Source organism: Rhineura floridana, chromosome 1, assembly GCF_030035675.1.
Source record: "Rhineura floridana isolate rRhiFlo1 chromosome 1, rRhiFlo1.hap2, whole genome shotgun sequence".
Classification (NCBI taxonomy): Eukaryota; Metazoa; Chordata; class Lepidosauria; order Squamata; family Rhineuridae; genus Rhineura; species Rhineura floridana.
Genome location: NC_084480.1, coordinates 112,311,758 through 112,333,283, shown reverse-complemented (window position 1 = coordinate 112,333,283; position 21,526 = coordinate 112,311,758). Strand labels below are relative to the sequence as shown.

Genomic DNA, 21,526 nt, shown 5'->3' with positions numbered 1-21,526 from the left:
TACAAAAATGTGTTTATTAGGAGAAAATTGCACTAAAGAGGTGGAAATTTTTCATTATGATTTTTAAAATAAAAATTCACACATAGCTGCAGAAATGTGGAGAACTGAATTTAAGATTGGAAGAATGAGAAACTGAGAGAATTGAAACTGACTGATCTTTCCATCCCTAGTGTGGGAAGCCTCAATGTCTTGCCCCGTCTTACAATATTAAATTCCCATACTTCTGGAGAAGATAAAGATTCTCCTCTGCCTCTTTGCAGAGTATCCTATGGTCATGTTTGCTCCATCAATGTCACAGCAGTAAACACAAACCTGTATTCACCATTGTTGTTTTTTTAAAAAGCTGAAGGGATGGTTTGTCTGGTTGAAAGGCAGAGATGTTTATTCTCATGTTTTTCATATATTGAATACTGTGGTAACTGGAGTGGCTCTGCGGCAGCTATATGGATCAAAGCATGTGTAAATTTATTTATTTATTTATTTATTGTATTTATATACCGCCCCATAGCCAAAGCTCTCTGGGCGGTTTACAGTAACTAAAAACATTAAAAACAAATATACAAATTTAAAATACATCTTTTAAAAACAATTTAAAAACACATGCTAAAATGCCTGCGAGAAGAGGAAAGTCTTGACCTGGCGCCGAAAAGATAACAGTCATGGCGCCAGGCACACCTCGTCATAAAGATCATTCCATAATTTGGGGGCCACCACTGAGAAGGCCCTCTCCCTTGTTGCCACCCTCCCAGCTTCCCTTGGAGTAGGCACCCAGAGGAAGCCTTAGATGTTGAGCGTAGTGTACGGGTGGGTTCGTATCAGGAGAGGCGTTCCATCTGGTATTGTGGTCCCAAGCAGTGTATGGCTTTATAGGTTAAAACCAGCACCTTGAATCGAGCTTGGAAACATACAGGCAGCCAATGCAAGCGGGCCAGAATTGGTTTTATATGTTCGGACCGTCTGGTCCCTGTTACCAATCTGGCTGCTGCATTTTGCACAAGCTGCAGTTTCCGAACCATCTTCAAAGGCAGCCCCACGTAGAGTGCATTGCAGTAATCTAACTTGGAGGTTACCAGAGCATGGACAACTGAAGCCAGATTATCCCTGTCCAGATATGGGCGCAGCTGGGCCACCAACCAAAGTTGGTAGAAGGCACTCTGTGCTACCGAGGCTACCTGAGCCTCAAGTGACAGAGATGGTTCTAGGAGAACCCCCAAGCTACAAACCTGATCCTTCAGGGGCAGTGCAACCCCATCCAGGACAGGTTGGACATCCACCATCTGATCACAAGAACCACCCACTAGCAGCATCTCAGTCTTGTCTGGATTGAGCCTCAGTTTATTAGCCCTCATCCAGTCCATTGTCGCAGCCAGGCACCAGTTCAGCACATTGACAGCCTCACCTGAAGAAGATGAAAAGGAGAAATAGAGCTGCATGTCATCAGCATACTGATGGCAACGCACTCCAAAGCTCTGGATGACTGCACCCCACAGTTTCATGTAGATGTTGAACAGCATGGGGGACAGAACTGACCCCTGTGGAACCCCATACTGGAGAGTCCAAAGTGTCGAACAATGTTCCCCAAGCACCACCTTCTGGAGCCGACCTGCCAAGTAGGAGCGGAACCACCACCATGCAGTACCTCCCACTCCCAACTCAGCCAATCTTCCCAGAAGGATACCATGGTCAATGGTATCGAAAGCCGCTGAGAGATCAAGACGAATCAACAAAGTCACACTCACCCTGTCTCTCTCCCAACAAAGGTCATCATACAGGGTGACCAAGGCCGTTTCCATGCCAAACCAGGCCTGAAACCCGACTGAAATGGATCCAGATAATCGGTCTCATCCAAGAGTGTCTGGAGCTGGCCCGCAACCACTCGTTCCAGGACCTTGCCCAGGAATGGAACATTTGCTACCGCCCTATAGTTAAGATTTTCTGGGTCCAAGGAGGGTCTCTTCAGGAGTGGTCTCACTACTGCCTCTTTCAGGCAGCCAGGGACCACCCCCTCTCGCAAAGAGGCATTAATCACTTTCCTGGCCCAGCCGGCTGTTCCATCCCTGCTAGCTTTTATTAGCCAAGAAGGGCAAGGATCCAGCACAGAAGTGGTTGCACGAACCTGTCCAAGCACCTTGTCAAGCAAACACATTTTATCTGGTAAACAATATGTTGGAAGAAAGAAATGTCACTCAAGCCATAGTAATAACTTCAATAAAGAACAGGTCTAGCTGGGTGATTAATTTCCTAACAGAAAATGATAACAATACATGGTTGGAATACTCCGTTTTTTGAATGGAGGGTAGATAAGTGGTACTGGAAATTATATGAAATAACTTGGTTCTTTCCGTTAGTCAGACTTGAGCAGGAACCTACACATGAAAGCACTGTGTAGTATATAGTATAATGTATGTAAGGAGGATACAGTTGTACAAAGCAACCTTTGAACCCTATGCCCACCACCCAGAAAATGTACTTACTGAATATTGATATTGTGTATTCCTGTTTCAGTACCAGGACAGCCATTGAACTTCAAAGCAGAACCTGAATCTGAAACAAGCATACTACTTTCTTGGACTCCTCCACGTTCTGATACCATCTCCAACTATGATCTTGTTTACAAAGATGGAGAACATGGAGAAGAGGTAAATCAAATAGCCTCAAACATTGTAAAAACATTTTGCAACTATTCTAAGTTTGTAGACTGTTGTAAGTTGGTAATCAGTTTCCTATTACTTGAAGTTTTAGATCTGAATTCTTTCAGAGACTGACATCCTTTGCATGTTTACTCAGAAATGAGTTCGGATGGGTTCAGTGAATATAGGATTGCAGCCTGGATGCTCTTGCCTATACTCTCAATATGCTCTGATCCCAGATACTTGAATTTATATTGTAAGGGGTAAGGACAGTACAATATAAGCATCCATTGTTTTGTCTTATAGTTCCTTCAAGAATCTAATTAGTTTTTCTAACCATACTTTCTTCCAAAATCATCCTTCTGATGCAGGAGGGCTTGCATTCAGTACTGAACATAAATTCAGCACCAAATACAAACCTTGGTTGTGGCATGAATCAGCTCCACTCAGGAGTTCACAAATAGAGCCAATCCCAGTGGTGGTGCATTTGTCACCAAATTTAAAAGGGACCAAATGCAATCCCCACTTGTACAAGAACAATCAATCACACACTCATATGATGTCAGGTGTTGGGTGGGTGGGTGTGACTGGGAAAAAAACAGCTTTGCAGGCCAAGTTATGACCCCTACTGGGGCCTGTAGATTGGAGGTTCTCCATGACTTATGTAGATCAATCACCATCACTTAGAGATGATCGCACCAACCACTGCCAGTAATGTGCAGTTCTGGCAAGCTGGAATTTAAAAGCTGATCTACATGTGAATTACGCATGGAGCTGTAGCCACACAATGCTTCCAGTAATGTTCATCTGCCTGTTAGAAGATTGGTCCATACTTCAAAGCAGAACTTTTGGGATTGGATTTTAGAAATTCTTTTTTTAGCAAAAACCCAGAGAACTAAATACTAATTCATACTCTCTTTCTGACTTAACGTTTAGCAACGGATTTCTATTGATCCAGCTACATCTTATCACTTGCAAGGCCTAAAACCAAATAGTTTGTATTACTTCCGTCTGTCTGCACGCTCTCTACAAGGCCTCGGTGCTTCAACAGCAGAAATCTCAGCTAGAACAATGCAGTCAAGTAGGTGTCTCTCCTTGATTACTTAATTTCTCTTCTTTATACTTGTTGACAACCTAGTTGACAAGTGAGTGGAATTCAATTGCATTTTAGTTACGGCTACATAGAGAAAATTTAAGTAAAATATATAGGCCAATACACTTTGAAGAACTGTAAGCATGGCATTTTCTTAGAAGAGTAATATGATGTCCCGTTCATGAGACAACAGCTGTGTTTGGACATGCTTTATCATTGAGGAATGAATCTGCAAGCCTTGGGCTTGCACATTCCCCTCTCCCCATCCTCTTGTATGACCACAAGGGAACTGAAATGTTTTACTTCTATTTTAGATTAAGTTTCATCTGAACCCCAAACTGTGGTTAATCATAACTAAGATTTTGTTGTTAAGATTAACCAAAGTTTGTCTGGTTCAGACAAAATTACAAATTGCAGTTAATCCAAAATAGAAACAAAACATTCTTATCTCCTTGAGAGCACACAGAAGGATGAGCTGGGAGGGGGAATGCTCTCCTAGTTTTCATTAAGATGTTTTGTGGTAACATCTAGACACAGCCAATGTGTTTTGGAACCCTCACGAGCAACAAAGACAGACAAAGGTGGATTTCTTATTCTTTGCTCTAAGTTAAAAGAGATCAAAAGGAAATGTGTTCTAGGTCTCAGAGAGAGGAATCACAGGGGGAAAAAAGGTTACACCTATATCTTTGCCAGTTTGGTACCTAGAAAAAAGATACAAAAAGTACTTAGGGATACAACATTGAGATCAATGGGACTTCTAAGTAATGTATGTGAAAGAGATCAAGCTTTCAGATTCCTCAAAATATATCAAGTATAAAACTAGATTTTAAACAAAACCTGTAAAGATCATTGGAGGAGAATTCATTATGATGATCACTTTGATAAATATGTATTCCAAAGAAGTGAATGTGCTAAGATTTTAAACATATTTGATTAAACATCCGTTTTGGTTCTATTTCAAATGAATGTAACATTTGCTGAAAATGATGGACACTTAAGTAAAGTTAATCATAAGATTTAGTTAGAAATCTTGGCACATTTTTGCTAGGCAAACTTTTTTAATTAGCCATTTGGGCATTGTGTGTGGCGGTGGGGTGGTGTTAATTCATACGTATTATAAATTCGCTGGTAGACTTTAATTCTTTGCTAGCCAAGGTTTTTCCAAGAGGAGCTAAAATATAAGAGAGACCGGATCTAGGGTAAGTACAAGTTGCAGTCAGAATCATCAGCCCTGTCACTTTTTCATGGTAGGTAAATCTTTGACTAAGACTAGCATCATCTCCTTATTGATTCCGCATGTTTTACAGTGTGTTGGCTACAACTGATGTTTGAATAAATACTTTTGATTTAAACCTTAATTGTAGCAGGCTTGATTCAGGCTGTTTTAGTTGTTAAAAAAAAGAGAGACCTATTGGTGTGTTGATGGTTTTGATTTTATTTTTTATATGTATTGGAAGTGTTGGAGTTCAAAATCCCCCCACCTCTGGAAATTAGTGCAAAGTAATATTTTGTATAATGAAAAAATAATAATATACAAGACTGGCCATGTGTCAGACATGTTAAAATATTGGTGTAATTAAAAAAAATAACTTGACCACCAAGCACACAGTAGAAGAGCTTAGGTGGATAGACACATAGAACTTTCATGTTTGATGTTTTTATTACAAGACAAATTTTTAATCACAGGTAGGTAACAATATATTGAGGCTCATTTTCATGTATTTTCCCCCACATCCCTTTTCACCTTTTAGTTAATTCATTTTCAGTTGGTTCACTTTAATAAGCCAAGGCTCATAAGATTATCTAAAGTTTCTGCTTTTAAGTTTGTGATTTTTATTTTTCCTTGGTTTGCCCTTTTTATTTATTTTTTGTTTCCTTTTGTTCATTTTTTTCTTCAACCACTTCTGTTCTTTCACTCAAATCCTCCTTTAACCCACTACTGAAATTAGAGCCATCAGCTCCTCCTCAAGACATTAGTTGCAACAGCCCCAGCTCCACTAGTGTTTTGGTAAGTTGGCAGCCTCCTCCACTGGAAAAACAGAATGGAATTATCACTTCCTACTCCATCAAGTACACTGGAATTGATGGAGAAGATGACAAGCCCCATGAAATTTTGGGAATAGCTCCGGACACTACAAAGTACCTTTTGGAACAGTTGGAAAAATGGACTGAATATCGGATTTCTGTGACAGCCCACACTGATGTCGGACCTGGCCCAGAGAGTGAATCTGTGTTGATCCGAACAGATGAAGATGGTATGTTCCCTCCAACACATCAGTTTGACTCTCTCTTTCAATCTGCTGTCTTTCTTTGGTCTAAGAGTATTCTTTTCCCCTCCCTTCGCCCATTTTTTTGCCCCCAAATCAGTTTTACCAAATATTTTAAAACAAATGCCTGCATCTGCATTTCTTTTTGGTTTTGCTGTGAAATATATAACAAAAATATCACATTTTAAAGTGTTACCCTTTATAAGCATGTGCATTTTTATTTTTCTTTAAAAAATGATATATTTGGAGATTTTTCCTCTCCACCTCCTTTCTTTCTTTTTAGTTCTTCTAATTTTAACTCTGTCTTTTATGAGTATTCTAAAGTAGTATATCTCTTTTGGAAAACTGATGCTGCTCACTTTTTAAAATATTTTGGATGATGAATATCTTTCATATCTGACCACTGAAGATGACAGCCCTCTTTCCATTACGTTTTTGCCCCCATGTTAAAAAAAAAAAAATCAGAAAACAAAGCAACATTTTAAAAGTCTTCTTTTTATTATTTTGATTACTAAATTACTTCTTTGTACTTTAATGCTTTGAGTCTCAAAGCATCTTCCTTGGCTTTTGTACGTTTTTACATGTTTTTTCGATTTCTCCAATACTCTTTTTTCTTCCATTTTTGCATCAGTCATGGTTTTTGATCTTTTCACTGATATGTAGAGCAGATTTGTTGAGTGTTTTCATTTGTATTCTTCAAAGAAGGATTAGTGGGTCTGCACTTTAAAGAGAAAAGAAAGAAAAGGACGCTGATTGGTTGGGACAAGTACCTGTAATTTTTCTTTTATCCACTGATATGTTCCAGTTCCTAGTGGTCCTCCTCGCAAAGTCGAGGTAGAGGCTGTCAACTCTACATCTGTTAAAGTGTCATGGCGTTCACCAGTGCCCAACAAGCAGCATGGTCAAATCCGAGGATACCAGGTGCATTTTGTGAAGATTGAAAATGGAGAGCCTAGGGGGCAACCCATGCTGAAGGACATCATGTTGGCTGATGCACAGGTAATTTAAACATATTCTATCTATTTAGGTAACAAGGAAATTGTTGTATGTGTCAGTAGAACTTCATTTTGTATTTTATTTTGGACATCAAAAATTGGAATATTACCTACCTATTCCAATAGTGTATTGTCTACAGTGGCCTGAATATTTGTGAAGCAAATAGTCAGACCACCGTATCATTGAAACTTGTTTCCATTTATATGAATCAACTTTCTGGATCTGGAGCAATTTATATGAAGTAGTGGTTCTGCAGTGGGAGGAAACCTCAATTTCTAAAGGCATGTATATTGCATCTGAAATGCATAGATATTACTGAACAGAATCAGATGTATTGATGTCTGTCAATGCGTTCCTTGCCTTTGCCCATTATGTGGTTGGTATTACCAGAACAGATAATGGTAATTATTTGTTTGGGTGGGGGTTCCTCATGTAAAGGATTTCTAGATTGGAAACTATATCTATTGTGTATACAATAATTATGATCAATTGCATCTACCTCTCTTACTGTAAATTAATGGAATATTCAAATCAAATCAAATTTTATTATGCGGTCATAGACCCGATATACAATTGATTTAACAGGAGGTAAAAAAAAAAAAAAGATTTTATCTCATTCTGTGTAACAGGCAGCCAGGGTGGGAGGGCAGTGGGGTCGACGGTAGGTGCACAGTTCAGAAAGTGATTACTTGAGGCCTCGAACAACTCTGCAAAATATTGCTCCCAGATGTTGGAGGAAATATTGCAGGGAGTAGGGTTAGAAGATGTTAAGGCGTCAGTAACAAGGGACCAAAAGATTTTAGAGTTTTTGATTTGGAAGGCATTTATCAAGGCCTTCCACCCGTCCTGGATTGCCTGTCTCTTTTTAGTAGTTATCAAAAGTTTGTATTGGTTTTTAATGATGTAATATTCTGGTGGGAGTGAGTTAGAGTTATCCTTCCTATACTGATGGTATACCTTTCTCAGATTTCGCTTGGCTTCGAGACATGCTTTGTCGAACCACCTGGGAAGGCCCTGTTTGGTTTCTGATCTAGAAGATGGAGGTTTGGATTTTAAGATTGAACTTAAAGCAGAGGTCAGAAGAGAGTAGTCATTTAGGGCGGGAAGAGGTTCAGTAGCATCCACAATTCAGTTTTTAAGGCCCAACCCCTGGGGGGAGTCAAGAAAGAAGGTGATCTTGTTCAAGGCTCCTATAGACCATTTGGTCCTCCGGTGTTTTGGGGGGGGTATTTTGTCCTCAGGGTTACGTTTGGCATCAATATAGCCTTTTACTGGGAGCATGATGGAGAGGTTGAGGGGGAGATGGTCGCTGTCTAGTCTGTCTCCCACAGTGAAGTTGGTAATCAGGTTGAGCAAATGTTGAGGGATCAAGACGCAATCCATGACACTGCTTCCTCGGCCTGATACATAGGTAAATTCCTCTCTGTTGTCTACCGGCGTAAGGCCGTTCAGAATTATTAAGTTAAAACAACCCACCATTTGCATCAGACAGATTCCCCCATAATTCACTGTTGGGTCTTTAGAAGACCATTCGTGCGTAAAGGTGAAATTTTCGATGTCAGTTGCCTCCCAAAGGCCGGACGAAAAAAGTGTGGTGTTGTTAGGGCCTATCCTTGCATTGAAATCCCCCATTATTATAAGATGGGCTCTGGGGTATAGGGACTCTAGGTCCATTATGTATTGTTCCAGAGACTCCCAGGCCAAATATGTATCTTTCCTGGAGGGAAAGGGGGGAATGTAGACGTTGATCAACAGGAGAGATGTAGATGTAAAGTCCATTAGGGCCGCTGTTGCAAGGTTCCCTCATGGATTAAGTTTTTTGGTGTTTGCGAGGAGGGAAGTTGAAAACAATATCACCAGACCTGCTTTGGGTCTGCCTTTCCCGATAGGGGGCACGGCCGGTAGATCAATTGTTGAAAAGCCGTCCAGATACAGATTTTTGGTGGACCATATTTCCTGCAGAAAAATTACCTCGAAGTCTTTTAAAAAGTCAAGTATCTCGGGGGGGTTTCCTTGGTTGCCCATCCTGCTATGTTCCAGGAGAGGAAGTTAAGCTGGGCTCCAGCAGTAATGCTGGATTCCCCATAGTCCCGGGGGTGAGGGGAAGGGCAGCCTGATGTTGGTCCGGTTGAAGGGTTACCTTGTCAGCTTAGTTCTGTGATCTGGGTAAGCTTCTCAGTTGAGTCCACGTAGACAGCACCAGATTGTGCTGGAGGGATGACAAGCTTTGTTTTTTTATTAACCTGCGCACTCAGATGAAGCATTGTAGGCGTAGGGCCCAATTCCTCAGGACCCAGAAATCTGGATTGTAGCCAGTCAGTTCCAGACTGTAAAGGTCTGGTTGAGTAGTTCATGGGGTATTCCTTTAGGGGCCTTAGGTACTGTATCACAGTGTTGATCAACTTTGTTGGTGGTGGTTCGAGGGTAATGGGGACCTTGGCATAAAAAGGAGTCCCGATGTGCCACTTAGGCTGTCCAGTCAGCTGCTCCGGTTTCCTAAGAGCTGGCGTCGTTGGGGGACATGGTGATTTCAAATCTCGCTCCAGGGGGTTCCCGGCATTGTCCTGCATGGAATGAACAAGCGTGTCTCTTAAGAAAGTAAGTCTAAGGGTTATTTCTTCCTGGGACTGTAAAGGTAATTATAGGAATGAGTCCAGGAGGACTTTTTCTTCCGGAAATTGGACTGATTTGAAGTCATAGGGAGGTTGGAGAAGCGTACTTTTTGGGCTGTGTCCGGGGTTCGAAGAACTTTGGGTAGCCTGGGGATTGTCTGGACAGATAAGCGGACTACTCGAGATGTTATTTTCAGAGGGACGGAGGTTGTTGTTAGACAGTCGTGGCTTCTTCCAGAGAATCCTGGGAAGTGTAGTTAGTGAAGGGTGCTGACAGTTACTAGGACATGCCCTGTTCCCCTCACAGAGCTTCGATCAGAGTGGCTGACTGACCACTCTGGCCACTGGAGCTCTGTCAAGGGAATAGGAGTCTCCTCTCAGCACCCTTCACAAACTACACTTCCCAGGATTCTCTGGAGGAAGCCATGCTGTCTAAAGTGAAATAAAGGTCTGGTATGGATATGGCCTTCTGATTTGGCAAGCCCAGCAGCTGTGAGTCTGACTTTTAGAACATTGACAGTTGGTTCTTACTGAGCATGCCTGGCCTTATTGAGTTCCATGCTAAGTTTCTTAAATTAATTAAAAATTAGCCAGGCATTTTTTTAACTTTTAACCTTCAGAAGATGAAGGTCAGAGCATGGGGCAAGGTCAGTAATAGGATTACAGGTACTCTGTGAACATGGCTGATTTTTAATGAATTTCAATAAATTATGAGAACTCTGAGAAAAAGTCCAAAAGGAGTCTGTAGGTTTTTTCCCCTCTTTTTACATGTTGAACTTTCGATTCTCTCTGACTGTTTCGTGTATCACCATAAAAATAGAGTGTTGTTAAGCAAGCGTTTCTGAGTTCAGGACTATATGTTTTGTAAGGTTTTGTTTTGAAATGAGCTTATGGGAAGCATGAGAATGGCACGGGGGTTATTTTCAGTTTAATATTGCGGAATGCGAAAAATCCATGCTGACTATAGTATGCAGCCACTCCTGTGACTGTATAATAAGGGAAATAAGCTGTGTATCAATGCATTGCTATTAGAACATTTCATATATTGTCCCTACGTTTGGTAGAAATATCTCTTTATAGAAATTGCATCAGTAGGAGTTTTTTATATGGGCTCTGTTATTACATTAGTTTGTCAGTCAGCATGATCTGACAGATTTTAAGCATTTTAAGTCCCTTTCATTTCAAAGAAAGAGTTAAGTTGAATCTCTTCCATTGAAATAAATCATTTGGGCTGGATCATGTGCAATATGAGCTAAAACTTGGCATTACAGGTTTTGAACTCAGTTGCATATGTTAAATATAGGAAATTAATGAACCTAAGTTAGTCCTGATGATTAACTTCAGTGAGTAGGATAAGCCAATATTATTGCAGATATATCTCGTGTAATGCACAGTGTGATTTGTAACAGCAAACATTTGTGTTCTGAGCAAACAGATTTGTTCACATTAAGGAAGCTTTGAATATACTGGAATTTAATTATATCTATGTGCTTTATGAGCTTGAAAATATGAGTTCATTGTGCTGGTATCATCAACCATGAAGTCTACAAAAGTCATATTTAAGATTGATTTTGGATGAAAGTATAGCAATAAACAATCATAATCATTTGTGGTCATAAACAGTTTAGATGGAAAAACTATATAGCTATATACTCAGAAAAGGAAACTAGTATAGCTTTTTTTTCTGTGGAAATAGAAGCCGCTTCAGTTTTGCTGATGTGTCCATTAAATAACTACTATATGTGCCAGCCCTTTTCCTTATTCACATCAATGTTTCTAGCTCCATTAGAACAAACTAATACTGCCTTTGCTTCATTGTGACTCTTCAGTGATGTAAAAAAAGAGAACAATATGGATTTGTTGTGGGCTTTTTGAATATATTTTGCTCCATGAAAAAATAGCCCTTGTGGCAGTGTTTCAGATTCCATTTTTAAATTATAGAAGGAGTGGAGGGTGTGTGCTGTTGGTCATAAGGTTTCATTACTGACATGAAGACTCAAGTATATATAAATTGCCTCTATTAATCTAAACAGGTGCACTGAATTAATTTTGACAAGGTAAAATAGAAATTAAAATGAATATGGCTTAGTAGCATGTGATTAAACAAAATGGAGTCTTTCATTACATCTCAGCGCCTCAAATTAATGCAGTCATGAAACATTACTATGAAATAATAACACTCCAGGCTGGGATCTCTACTTTCCTAATAGAAAGGAAGTCTGTTATTTATTTACTATTTTGGCTACAATGTGGAATTGCACATTTATATTGAGTTTTTTAGGAGCTGGCTTTCCAAATTTAGACTGATTTTTGCAAGCTATTTTTTTATCATTTTTCCTCGTGATAAAGTTGCCTTAACCAGGCTACAAATATCTCCTTATTTCTTCTGTTCTTCTTTCCAACATTCTTTACTCTCAATCAGTGGGAATATGATGATACTACTGAACATGTGAGTAAAAACTGACTGGCCAATCAAAAATATGTGGTGGCTTTTTTCTCTCCTTTAACCTTTATTTTTCAAACATTTGGTTGTTTGCACATATGCATGAATTAACACCTGATTTCATCACCTATGGCATTTGGATTTTTCTGTCCTATTTTTTTCTTTTGGTTTGGCGTATTGCTGGATTTCTCTAAGGGTGCTGAATTTGCTTATTTGTCAGTTACATGAGTGTCACTAACTTTAGCTTGCAGTGCATCCAAACTTTTTTTTAAAAAAAAATGCATAACGTTTAATCATTTCTAAACTCAGCACCTTCAGGCCCCAATACATCCTGGATTTCTTGTAAAACAAGTTATTTCTTTTAGATGCTAACATGGTACCCATTTCAGTTAATGAGACACCATATTAAATGTATATTTGTGAAAATATACATTGGTACTGGCTGAATGCCAGTGATGTTTAAACAACTTTGTTGCAGACTAGACTATCACTTTCATCATTATTAATTAAAATTTCATCACCACCATTTAAAAAGATACTCTTTTAATTGTACTTTTAACCCTGCCCATACTGTCTCTTCCACTTGTAACTGAAACCCCAGAAACTGAGGGTGAATCATTTACATTCCTGTTGCCACCCTCCATTTGATGAAATGTTGTCAGTCAGCTCGTGGTGAATCTCTGCATACATTGTTTCTCATGGATAATTTAATATTTGTTCAGATCCAAGTTTACCAAGTTTAATCTTTTAAGTTAACATATTTAAAAAGCATTTCACTGGAAAAATGTTTTGTGTATACATTTTCATTGGATTAAATCCATGTGCTTGATAGGGTTATGACAGAATGTCCATATCTGAAGAGCTTGGATTGAATTTTTCAAATATATTATTGAACCCATTTTATTATCCATTACTACTACTAGTAGTTATCCTTATCTTACTGGATTTGTTCCATTTATAGTTCAGAGTCTACATATTACATGTACAGTTTTCATACCTTGAGCAACCAATCTTCTTTCAGGACAGGCACAATGCCCACATATGGAAGATTGCCATAAGGCTCAACAAATCTCAATTTTCACTCCTTTGTACAGAGAGGCAACACAACTGACTTTAAATAAGAAAAGGAGTCCTGTGTGTGCCTCCCATATCTCCCATCCCTTTGCTGATGGATGTTTTATGAAGAATGGATGTGAAATGGCCTCCCTTTCTCCTAATGGCCAATTATGCTATTTGTGGTGCTATCTGTCATAGGTGGGCCTGGGGGAAAACCAGAGACCTATTGATGTGTGGGTGGATTGAGCCACTCATTTTATAGCTGTTATGTTAATAATAAATCCAGTTGCAAACCTTGCCATCCCCCCGCCCCGTTTGCAACCTACATTTATCATTTTTATCTGCATTGCAACAAGTGCGGATCTGTTTCAACTAAGGAAGAACTAAGAACATGCTATTTTATGTTACAAATTATGTCCCATTTTTTTGGCAGGAGTGCGTTAAGCACATACACTATTGTAGGACTTAAAAGGCTTAATTTTGGCTGGATCCTACTCTTGATACCCACTCTGTAAATTAATCATCATTAATTCTCACTTCTGTTCACTGTTTTCTCATTACTCTCATCAGTAATTCACCCCTTTTGTTTATAATTTTTAAAAATGTATTCAACACTAAATGCATTTCCAGCTTCTGTTTCCTTGAAACCAAATTTTCAAATTATGTTTAATGGCTCTTTCATATTTTGAAGAACAAATTAGTCAAATACTGAACATCATTTTACAAACAATACTTTAATAAAAATGCATCTTTTTAATTTTTCATTATTAAAAGAAAAAGCTTTCTGAAACACAATCCTGTGCATTGTTTACTTAAATAAATCCCATTACATTCAGTTGGGTTTACACTGGAATAAGTGTGCATAGTACTTACTTTACAGGCTGAACCTAAGCATCTTTTGTCAGAAGTGAATGCCTCTGATTTCAATAGGACTTAGGCTGCAATCCAGTACAGGTCTACTCGGAAATAAGGTCCATTGTGTTCAATGGGACTTACTCCCAGGTAAGTGTTATTGGATTGCAGCCTTAATCTCAAATAAATGCACATTGGATTACAACAGTGCAGTCCAATCCTATTCATGTTTACTCAAAAGCAATGGGGCTTGCTTCTGGGAACTGCGCATAGGAATGCAGTCTTCATATATTACATAAAACAGCTTTAGAAGTTGGAATGCCCACGGGGTTCTCAGATATGCAGGCAGTGATTCCATCACTCTGTTAATAATGGCTAGTAAATGCCTAGGTCAAACTACTTCTCATTCTCTACCTCATCTGGACTCATTCTACAATAGGAATAAGACAACATAAAAATGCATTTCAGGAATATTCCTCCCTTCCCCTCATTAGTATAGTTAACAGCACTTACATTTTGCCTTATGCTTGACAAAACCACTAGGGGCATGCTGCTCAGAAATGCCTTCATGCTTATTGCTGAAATAAGTGAAATACAGTGCATTGCAAAGCCTCATCCACTAAGGTCATCTTCTGGTCCTCCCAAAAGCTTGCCATCATTGCAGGAAGCACGAAAACTATATGCACTGAATGTTATATGATGCAACTAATGACAATGTGATGCTTTCCTGGTTTAGAAGTACATATATTTTAACACACATACTGTTTTTGTTACTTTGTAGGAAATGATAATAGCTGGATTACAGCCTGAGACAACATACTCTCTAACTGTGACGGCCTATACAACCAAAGGAGATGGAGCACGGAGCAAGCCCAGACTCGTGTCTACTACTGGTGCAGGTAAATATATATGTGGAGATTTCTTTCTGTTCCTTTTAACTAACAGTGTGTGCTTTCATGATTTCTGAAATGAAACTCAAAATGTTCTTGTATATGGATACGGTAGGCCTAAATATATAAAATGTATGAAATATTAAGAACCCAGATAAACCAGGTATTTTACCAGGTAGATAAAAATAGTGACCAGACACAAAATAAAAATTGAGAGTGTACCTGTTTGAATGAACAGACAGACAAAAAGGAGGGAGAGAAAATGTTGTATACTTCTGCAGGAGAATATGTTTGTTTTAAATGTTTAGATTGTGTTCATAGACATTAAGAAGACATTGTAATTTATAGCAATGATAAGTAAATAATTACTTCCTGTAATGAATATTAATTAACTGTATTAAAATATTTGTATCTTGCTTTCCAAAAATGTGAGACTACTTCCAAAAGTAATAATTAAAAACCCAATTGCTGTACTGTTGTACAACTCCCATCAATTTCAGTAGTGCCTGTGCAGAAGCATTACCTGATCAGTTGTGACCTATTGCTGGATTCTGGCCACTATAATAGACAGGATATTAGACTGAATTTTCTAATCTGCTCATTTCATTTTAGCAAGTGATTTATAATACATGCAGTCATCTTCAATTTATTATTTCTGCCACAGAGAAATAATAGTAAGTCTTACCTCTTTTTTATAGACAAAATTGATCAAGGGTGGGTTTTTTGGGGGGGCGGGGGAAGAGTCTTAAACAAGAGGGCTGCCACAAGAGTAAAAGCAATTTACAGCATAAATAAATTAGTGACAGCTTCCAGCAACCTCTCCTCCTAGAAATCTGAAGGAGTTATTATTCTGTTTCTGTGGACTTCCCTGCTTTTGCTTATGCTCCATTGGTTTCATTGATAGTTATAACACAATGAAAAATATGGCCTAAAATATACATCTATAGTCTTTTCTCAGCTCTGTAGCTGGCTCTCAAGCAGCAGTGGGGAATAGTCAAAACTAATCAGAGATATTCTTCATACGTTGGGAGGAAAAGAGAAAACATATAAAATGCTTAGGATTTTGTTTGCACAAGGGTGAGATGTTAACAGCGAAGCACAGGTGGAAAAAAGCTATAAGACAACAGTATCCATTATTGGTGGTGGTAATGGCTAAGACTCATAGTAGCTCCCCTTACACACATTTTTAACTGTAATCAATGGTTGCATTTAAATAGAGAGGGGAGGAAGCAGGGCTTTGGTTCAGTGGAGCCTCTTTGCCTGTGTCAGATGGGCCCCTTCTGTTTGTTTAAGGGACTTGGATCCAGGCCTTACAAAACCTCCCATGACATTAGGAGAGTCCCCAATACTGTGGAGCAGGGGAGCACAAATAAGAATGAAGGAGAAATTAGATTCACACTTTCCAAAACAATATGTGACTTGGAACATAGCCATCCTTCAAAATTTGCAGTTCTATGAATTTTGCAATGCAATTCAGTTCTCAACCCAGGTAATGTGCACAAAAAAAGCATATACTGTGGTAAAGTATACATAATAATACATATATTGGTGAGAATAACATAAACATGTAAATTTACTGCCTTCAAGTCGATTCCGACTTATGGCGACCCTATGAATAGGGTTTTAATGGTAAGCGGTATTCAAAGGAGGTTTACCATTGCCTTCCTCTGAGGCTGAGAGGCAGTGACTGGCCCAAGGTCACCCAGTGAACTTCATTGCTGTGTGGGGATTTGAACCCTGGTCTCCCAGGTCGTTGTCCAACACTCTAACCACTACACCACACTGGTTCTCAAAAATAACATACAAAATGCATTATATTGGGAGAAATTGATTTGCAAAAATGTGTATGTTAGGCAAGATTGCACATAGAAGTGTGTATATTTGGAGACATTTGCACTAAAATGCTGATGAACTTTTATGAGGACTTTAAAAAAATTACACACTGATGTGGGAAATGTGGAGAACTGAACTTAAGACTGGAAAAATGAGGATCTGAAAGAAACCGAAACTGACAGATGTGTCCATCCCTAAGCACAAGGAGCTGAAGGGGGAAGGAAAACTCAATTTAGAGGTCTTGGCATTAAACCCAAAATATATTACCTCATTCAATCTTCCAGTTAGTCTTCCAGTTTGTAGAATTAATAACAATATATAATAATCTATGTCTCAAAAAGTACAATTCCTTTGCTTCACTCTTAGTTTTAGGTTTATCACCTCAGTATCACAAAGCGCTTTCTCTGTTCTTCATTTCTTTCTGTTTTCACCTGTTCTCCTGGTTACATCCTCCTTTACTCTCTGTGTGCTTTAGCATTTCTTCTCTTTTTTTGTCTATATGTTGATCTCAGGTGCAATTAAATTGTTCAGAAATAGTTCAAATTTCTGTAGGACTTGAGGGTTGGGGACAACAGCCTCTGAATATTCTTATGATCTTCAGAGTCTGGGCAACATTTCTAAAAACAGGGGGGACAGTTAGTTGATAGATATGAGACAAAAGAGGGTCTAGTTATTTTTTATTTTAACTGTTGAAAGAACAGTTGTTATAACAGAGAAAAGGAAAGAAAGGGCCTATGGCCTAGTGTTGTTTCCATTGGGCCATCCTCAAGGAGAAATGCCACTGAGGTGCTTTTGCTTTATTGCAGTTATGCTGCCACTTGAAGCAGTGGCTCCCTTTTACCTCCTCATATCTATCAGGCAACACCCCCCATTTAAGAAATTCTGCACACAAAATCTCACCCTTATCTTTTTATGGAAGACAAATGGCCCCCTGAGAGTGGGGGCATTTCAGACAAGCCTTACCCCAAAGAACCTAGAATGGAAGTCTTAAGTTATATATACTACATGTATCAGTGAAGATCATTGCCTTTGCATGGACTATATGACCTCTCTGAAGAGTGTATAACTTGGTTCTGAGTGAGAGCTGAGTTCATTAGATGTAAGTTGCTCAGGACAAACTCTTACAGTTCTGTTTTCAGTACCCATATGTTGAAACTTGTGTACCTTATCACAGATAGAAGCTTTACACTAGTCAGCATCACACAATAATGCTGAACCATAGTTAAGGCCTGTAAGCCAACAACCCATGGTTTATTTTCCCTAGTTATAAACTCTTAGTTAATAAATTATAATTAAGGCACTGGGTTGGGTTTACTCATAATGCTAAACCATGGTTTATAAACTTTTAAGGTTTATATAAACAATGGTTTAACATTATGTGCAGACCAGACCATAATATGAAATCCTAGTCATTTCAAAGTATTCCATTTTTGTGTTCAAGTGAACAGTTGCATGTCTGACTGGCTCTCCATATATGTCTGAAGTACAGACTAAAACCTTCCTACATATACATTTGTTTTGCATGTGCAAGTAGCTGAGTTTTTCTTTGGTTGTTTAGATGGGTGAGTGCTTGTTCATGTGAACCCCTCACCTACCTGCAGCCTGAAGTGATATAGACCAGAAAAAGCTTTACCATTTTATTCTGCAGTATATGTGTATATATCTATATCTATGTATATACTGTCTCTGTCAATGATGTGACAAGCTTGCACATAAGGTTATAATGGCCTTGTTCAGATGTCTGAGAACCTATACTTTGTAAGACCAGGAATGAGCTGTGTGGCACACTCCCTCATTGCCCCTCCCTTCTCCTCTCCCTCATGCACATACGTTTGGTGAAGATATCCTGGTTTCTTAAATCTCTGTCTTCCATAATTTTTGAATCAAGAAACTGGTTTAAGATCTCCCTTTAAACTAGGATCTCAGATCTGGTCCAATAAACCATAATTTATTAGATGGAGATCATGGCATCTGATATGGGCAAATTTGCCATCTGAATAGATCATAGTTATATAGGAAACTACCTTATACCAAGTAAAATCTTATACCAAGGCAGCATCTCTCCAAGGTTTCAGACAGGGATCTTTTCCTACCTGGAGATTCTGGGTTTGAATCTGGGACCTTTTGCATGCAAAGCATGTGTGACTGAGCTACATTCCTTCTTAACACTTGAATCAATTCTCAGGGTTGTTTTTAGTTTGTTTGCATTAATGTTCATATATGCAAAAACTATACCACATTTGTATGTTGCTAGGCTTCATGGCAATGGAAATTCTGCTTATCTTCCCACCCCCTGTAGTTAGAAATAGGGAATGAGGTGGGGAAAAGAGAGACAAAATCAAGTGCCCAAGCTTGTTGTACTGTCTGAATGAATATTTGATGAATGGGGAAAAACAGTGTATCTGCCACATAAGTAACTTTTAAAGATACATAAAGTACAATGTTAGAAAGGATTAATTCAGCTGCATTACATGCTAAAATAATATTGTGTTGCAGTTCCAGGAAAACCTCGGCTTGTAATTAGCCACACACAAATGGGTACAGCTCTAATTCAGTGGCACCCACCTGTCGACACATATGGCCCTCTGCAGGGGTACCGCCTGAGATTTGGCCGCAAAGACATGGATGCATTTACGACACGGGATTTTACCGATAAAGATGACCACTACACAGCTACAGATATTCACAAAGGGACTTCATATATCTTCAGGCTTTCAGCTAGAAATAAAGTGGGCTTTGGGGAGGAGATGGTAAAAGAAATTTCGATTCCAGAAGATCTACCAAGTGGATTCCCTCAAAACCTACATTCGGAAAGTGCCACCTCGACTTCAATCCAGCTAACTTGGCAACCACCCATCCTATCAGAAAGAAATGGTATTATCACCAAATACACTCTGCAGTACAGGGACATCAACGAGGCACATCACCAAACAGAGGTCCCTGTTGTTCCTGCTGATATTACTATGACACTTACAGCCTTAAAACCAGATACCACATACGATGTAAAAATACGTGCACACACAGGCAAAGGGCCCGGTCCTTATAGTCCTAGTGTCCAATTCAGGACACTACCTGTGGATCAAGGTAGGATTTGTCTGCTTATGGCTGGTCTTTGAAAGGAATTTCAGTCTTTGGATATCGATATTTTTGAAGCTGTTATTAAAACTGACCAAACCATCGTATAAATAGTTTCAACTAACACCAGAGGTAAAGTATGTAAAACTTCATCTGTTTTGGATTCATTAGAATTCAGTTAACCCATATCAGGCAAGTCTGGCTCACATCTACATAATAATTGCAGGTAAGAAAAATAGAACATTCTGAGTGGTCATTTGTGATAATGGGATATGGTTTTTAAAAACAGGTAGGATAATTGTTGAGTATGTTTAGTGATGGAAGTGGGTTAGGGTTCAGAGGTCAAGATGTACTTTAAATACATGACTTTTCCTTTTCCAGCAGTGTTTGCAAAAAATTTTCATGTCAAAGCAGTGATGAAGACATCAGTATTGCTCTCTTGGGAGATACCAGAGAATTACAACTCTGCTCTGCCTTTCAAAGTAAGTTGTTTTGTAATTTGTAAGACCTGAAGGATAAAACCTGTGATGGAGGAGTATTCTGATTAAGTAGTTGACTGATCAGAGGATTTTTTTCTTTTTAAAACCTTCCTGTTCTTTTAAAGCTTACTTAGAAATGCTGAAAATGTCTATTTAGTTAGGTCTTCTGAACATTCTACCTTCATACTAGCATGGTAGCAGCCTTTCAGAGTTTTAACTGATATTAGATATTACAGATGACCTCAACCCTTCTTCTTTTATATTTCAGTGCTACTAATGTTAGATTAAACAGAAATGGAAAAAATATAATTTCTCTTCTTTGTTTCTGCTCTTTAGAATATTATAAATAACTGAATGTATTTCATTCATGGGGGAAGCATATATGAGGAGAATTCTAAACCTTTAAATATTAATTTTATGCATTTTCCTTGTTTTATTACTCTCCTTAAAGACACTGGAGGCAAAATATAAATTTCATACCTTTTGCTCTTCAGAATCAGGGTGGATTTTATACAATCCTATACATTTTTATTCTCCCTTGACATTGTCTGGTGGTGAACCTTTCTTGTGAATTCATTCCACTTATTGTTATATTTGATTGCATCAACAATCCAAACTAACCTTCCTTTTTTCTTTATTTTTCATAAGTTCTTAGAAGTTTACAAAACAATAAAATTAACAAATACTTATTCAATAGGTTCTACATTGTCACACAGTTTAATTTTATTCAACAGCAATGGACAGGGCCGGCACCAGGCATTCCGGGGCCCTTGAGCACCAACCTGACCCGGGCAGCAGTGCACACAAGCATGCATGCACGCCCCACCTACCTAACTTGCCTGATATCAACCAAGGTGGGAGAGTAGCACTCCCCTTCCACGACCCTGCTGCAGATCGCAGAGAGGGAGCTTGCAAGCTGCATGCCCATTTGCTCGGTCCACCTGCTAGTCTCTCCTGTCTTTTGTGGCTGCCATTAACCAAGATGGTGGCCAAGGTTTCCCTAAGGGGCTGAAGCATGCATGCTACATGTGTGCATCCCTGCCATCAACCGAGATGGCAGCAGGGGCATCAGGGCCCGACTGGCCATCCTTTGGCACCCGCCTTGTCAATGGGTATTCATTTTTTCTTCAATTTTTGTGCATTCCAATGTCTCTTACGTGTACATTTCTACATTAGCATTAAATGCCAAGCAGCTCAAACCTAAGCATTTCTTCTAAAAAGTATATCCACTGACTTCAGTAGGACTTGCTTCCAGATTAATGTGATTGCAGTGACGATTACTGCTCCTTTAAAAGAAGCT

General features: G+C 38.9%; 1 protein-coding gene across 18 annotated transcripts in view; it reads left to right on the top strand.

The window, feature by feature from the left end:
• PTPRD (protein tyrosine phosphatase receptor type D) overlaps positions 1–21,526 on the top strand; it is a 2,140,456-nt gene that overhangs the window by 1,879,117 nt on the left and 239,813 nt on the right. For 14 of the 18 annotated variants that reach the window (XM_061629619.1, XM_061629614.1, XM_061629634.1 and 11 more), the window contains 8 exons: positions 2,506–2,639; positions 3,567–3,711; positions 5,673–5,978; positions 6,796–6,989; positions 12,021–12,047; positions 14,731–14,848; positions 19,169–19,756; positions 20,129–20,229. In XM_061629619.1, coding sequence (XP_061485603.1) covers positions 2,506–2,639; positions 3,567–3,711; positions 5,673–5,978; positions 6,796–6,989; positions 12,021–12,047; positions 14,731–14,848; positions 19,169–19,756; positions 20,129–20,229 — 1,613 coding nt within the window. The remainder of the gene's footprint in view (positions 1–2,505; positions 2,640–3,566; positions 3,712–5,672; positions 5,979–6,795; positions 6,990–12,020; positions 12,048–14,730; positions 14,849–19,168; positions 19,757–20,128; positions 20,230–21,526) is intronic. The other 4 variants (XM_061629675.1, XM_061629683.1, XM_061629678.1 and 1 more) reach the window with 4 other exon arrangements.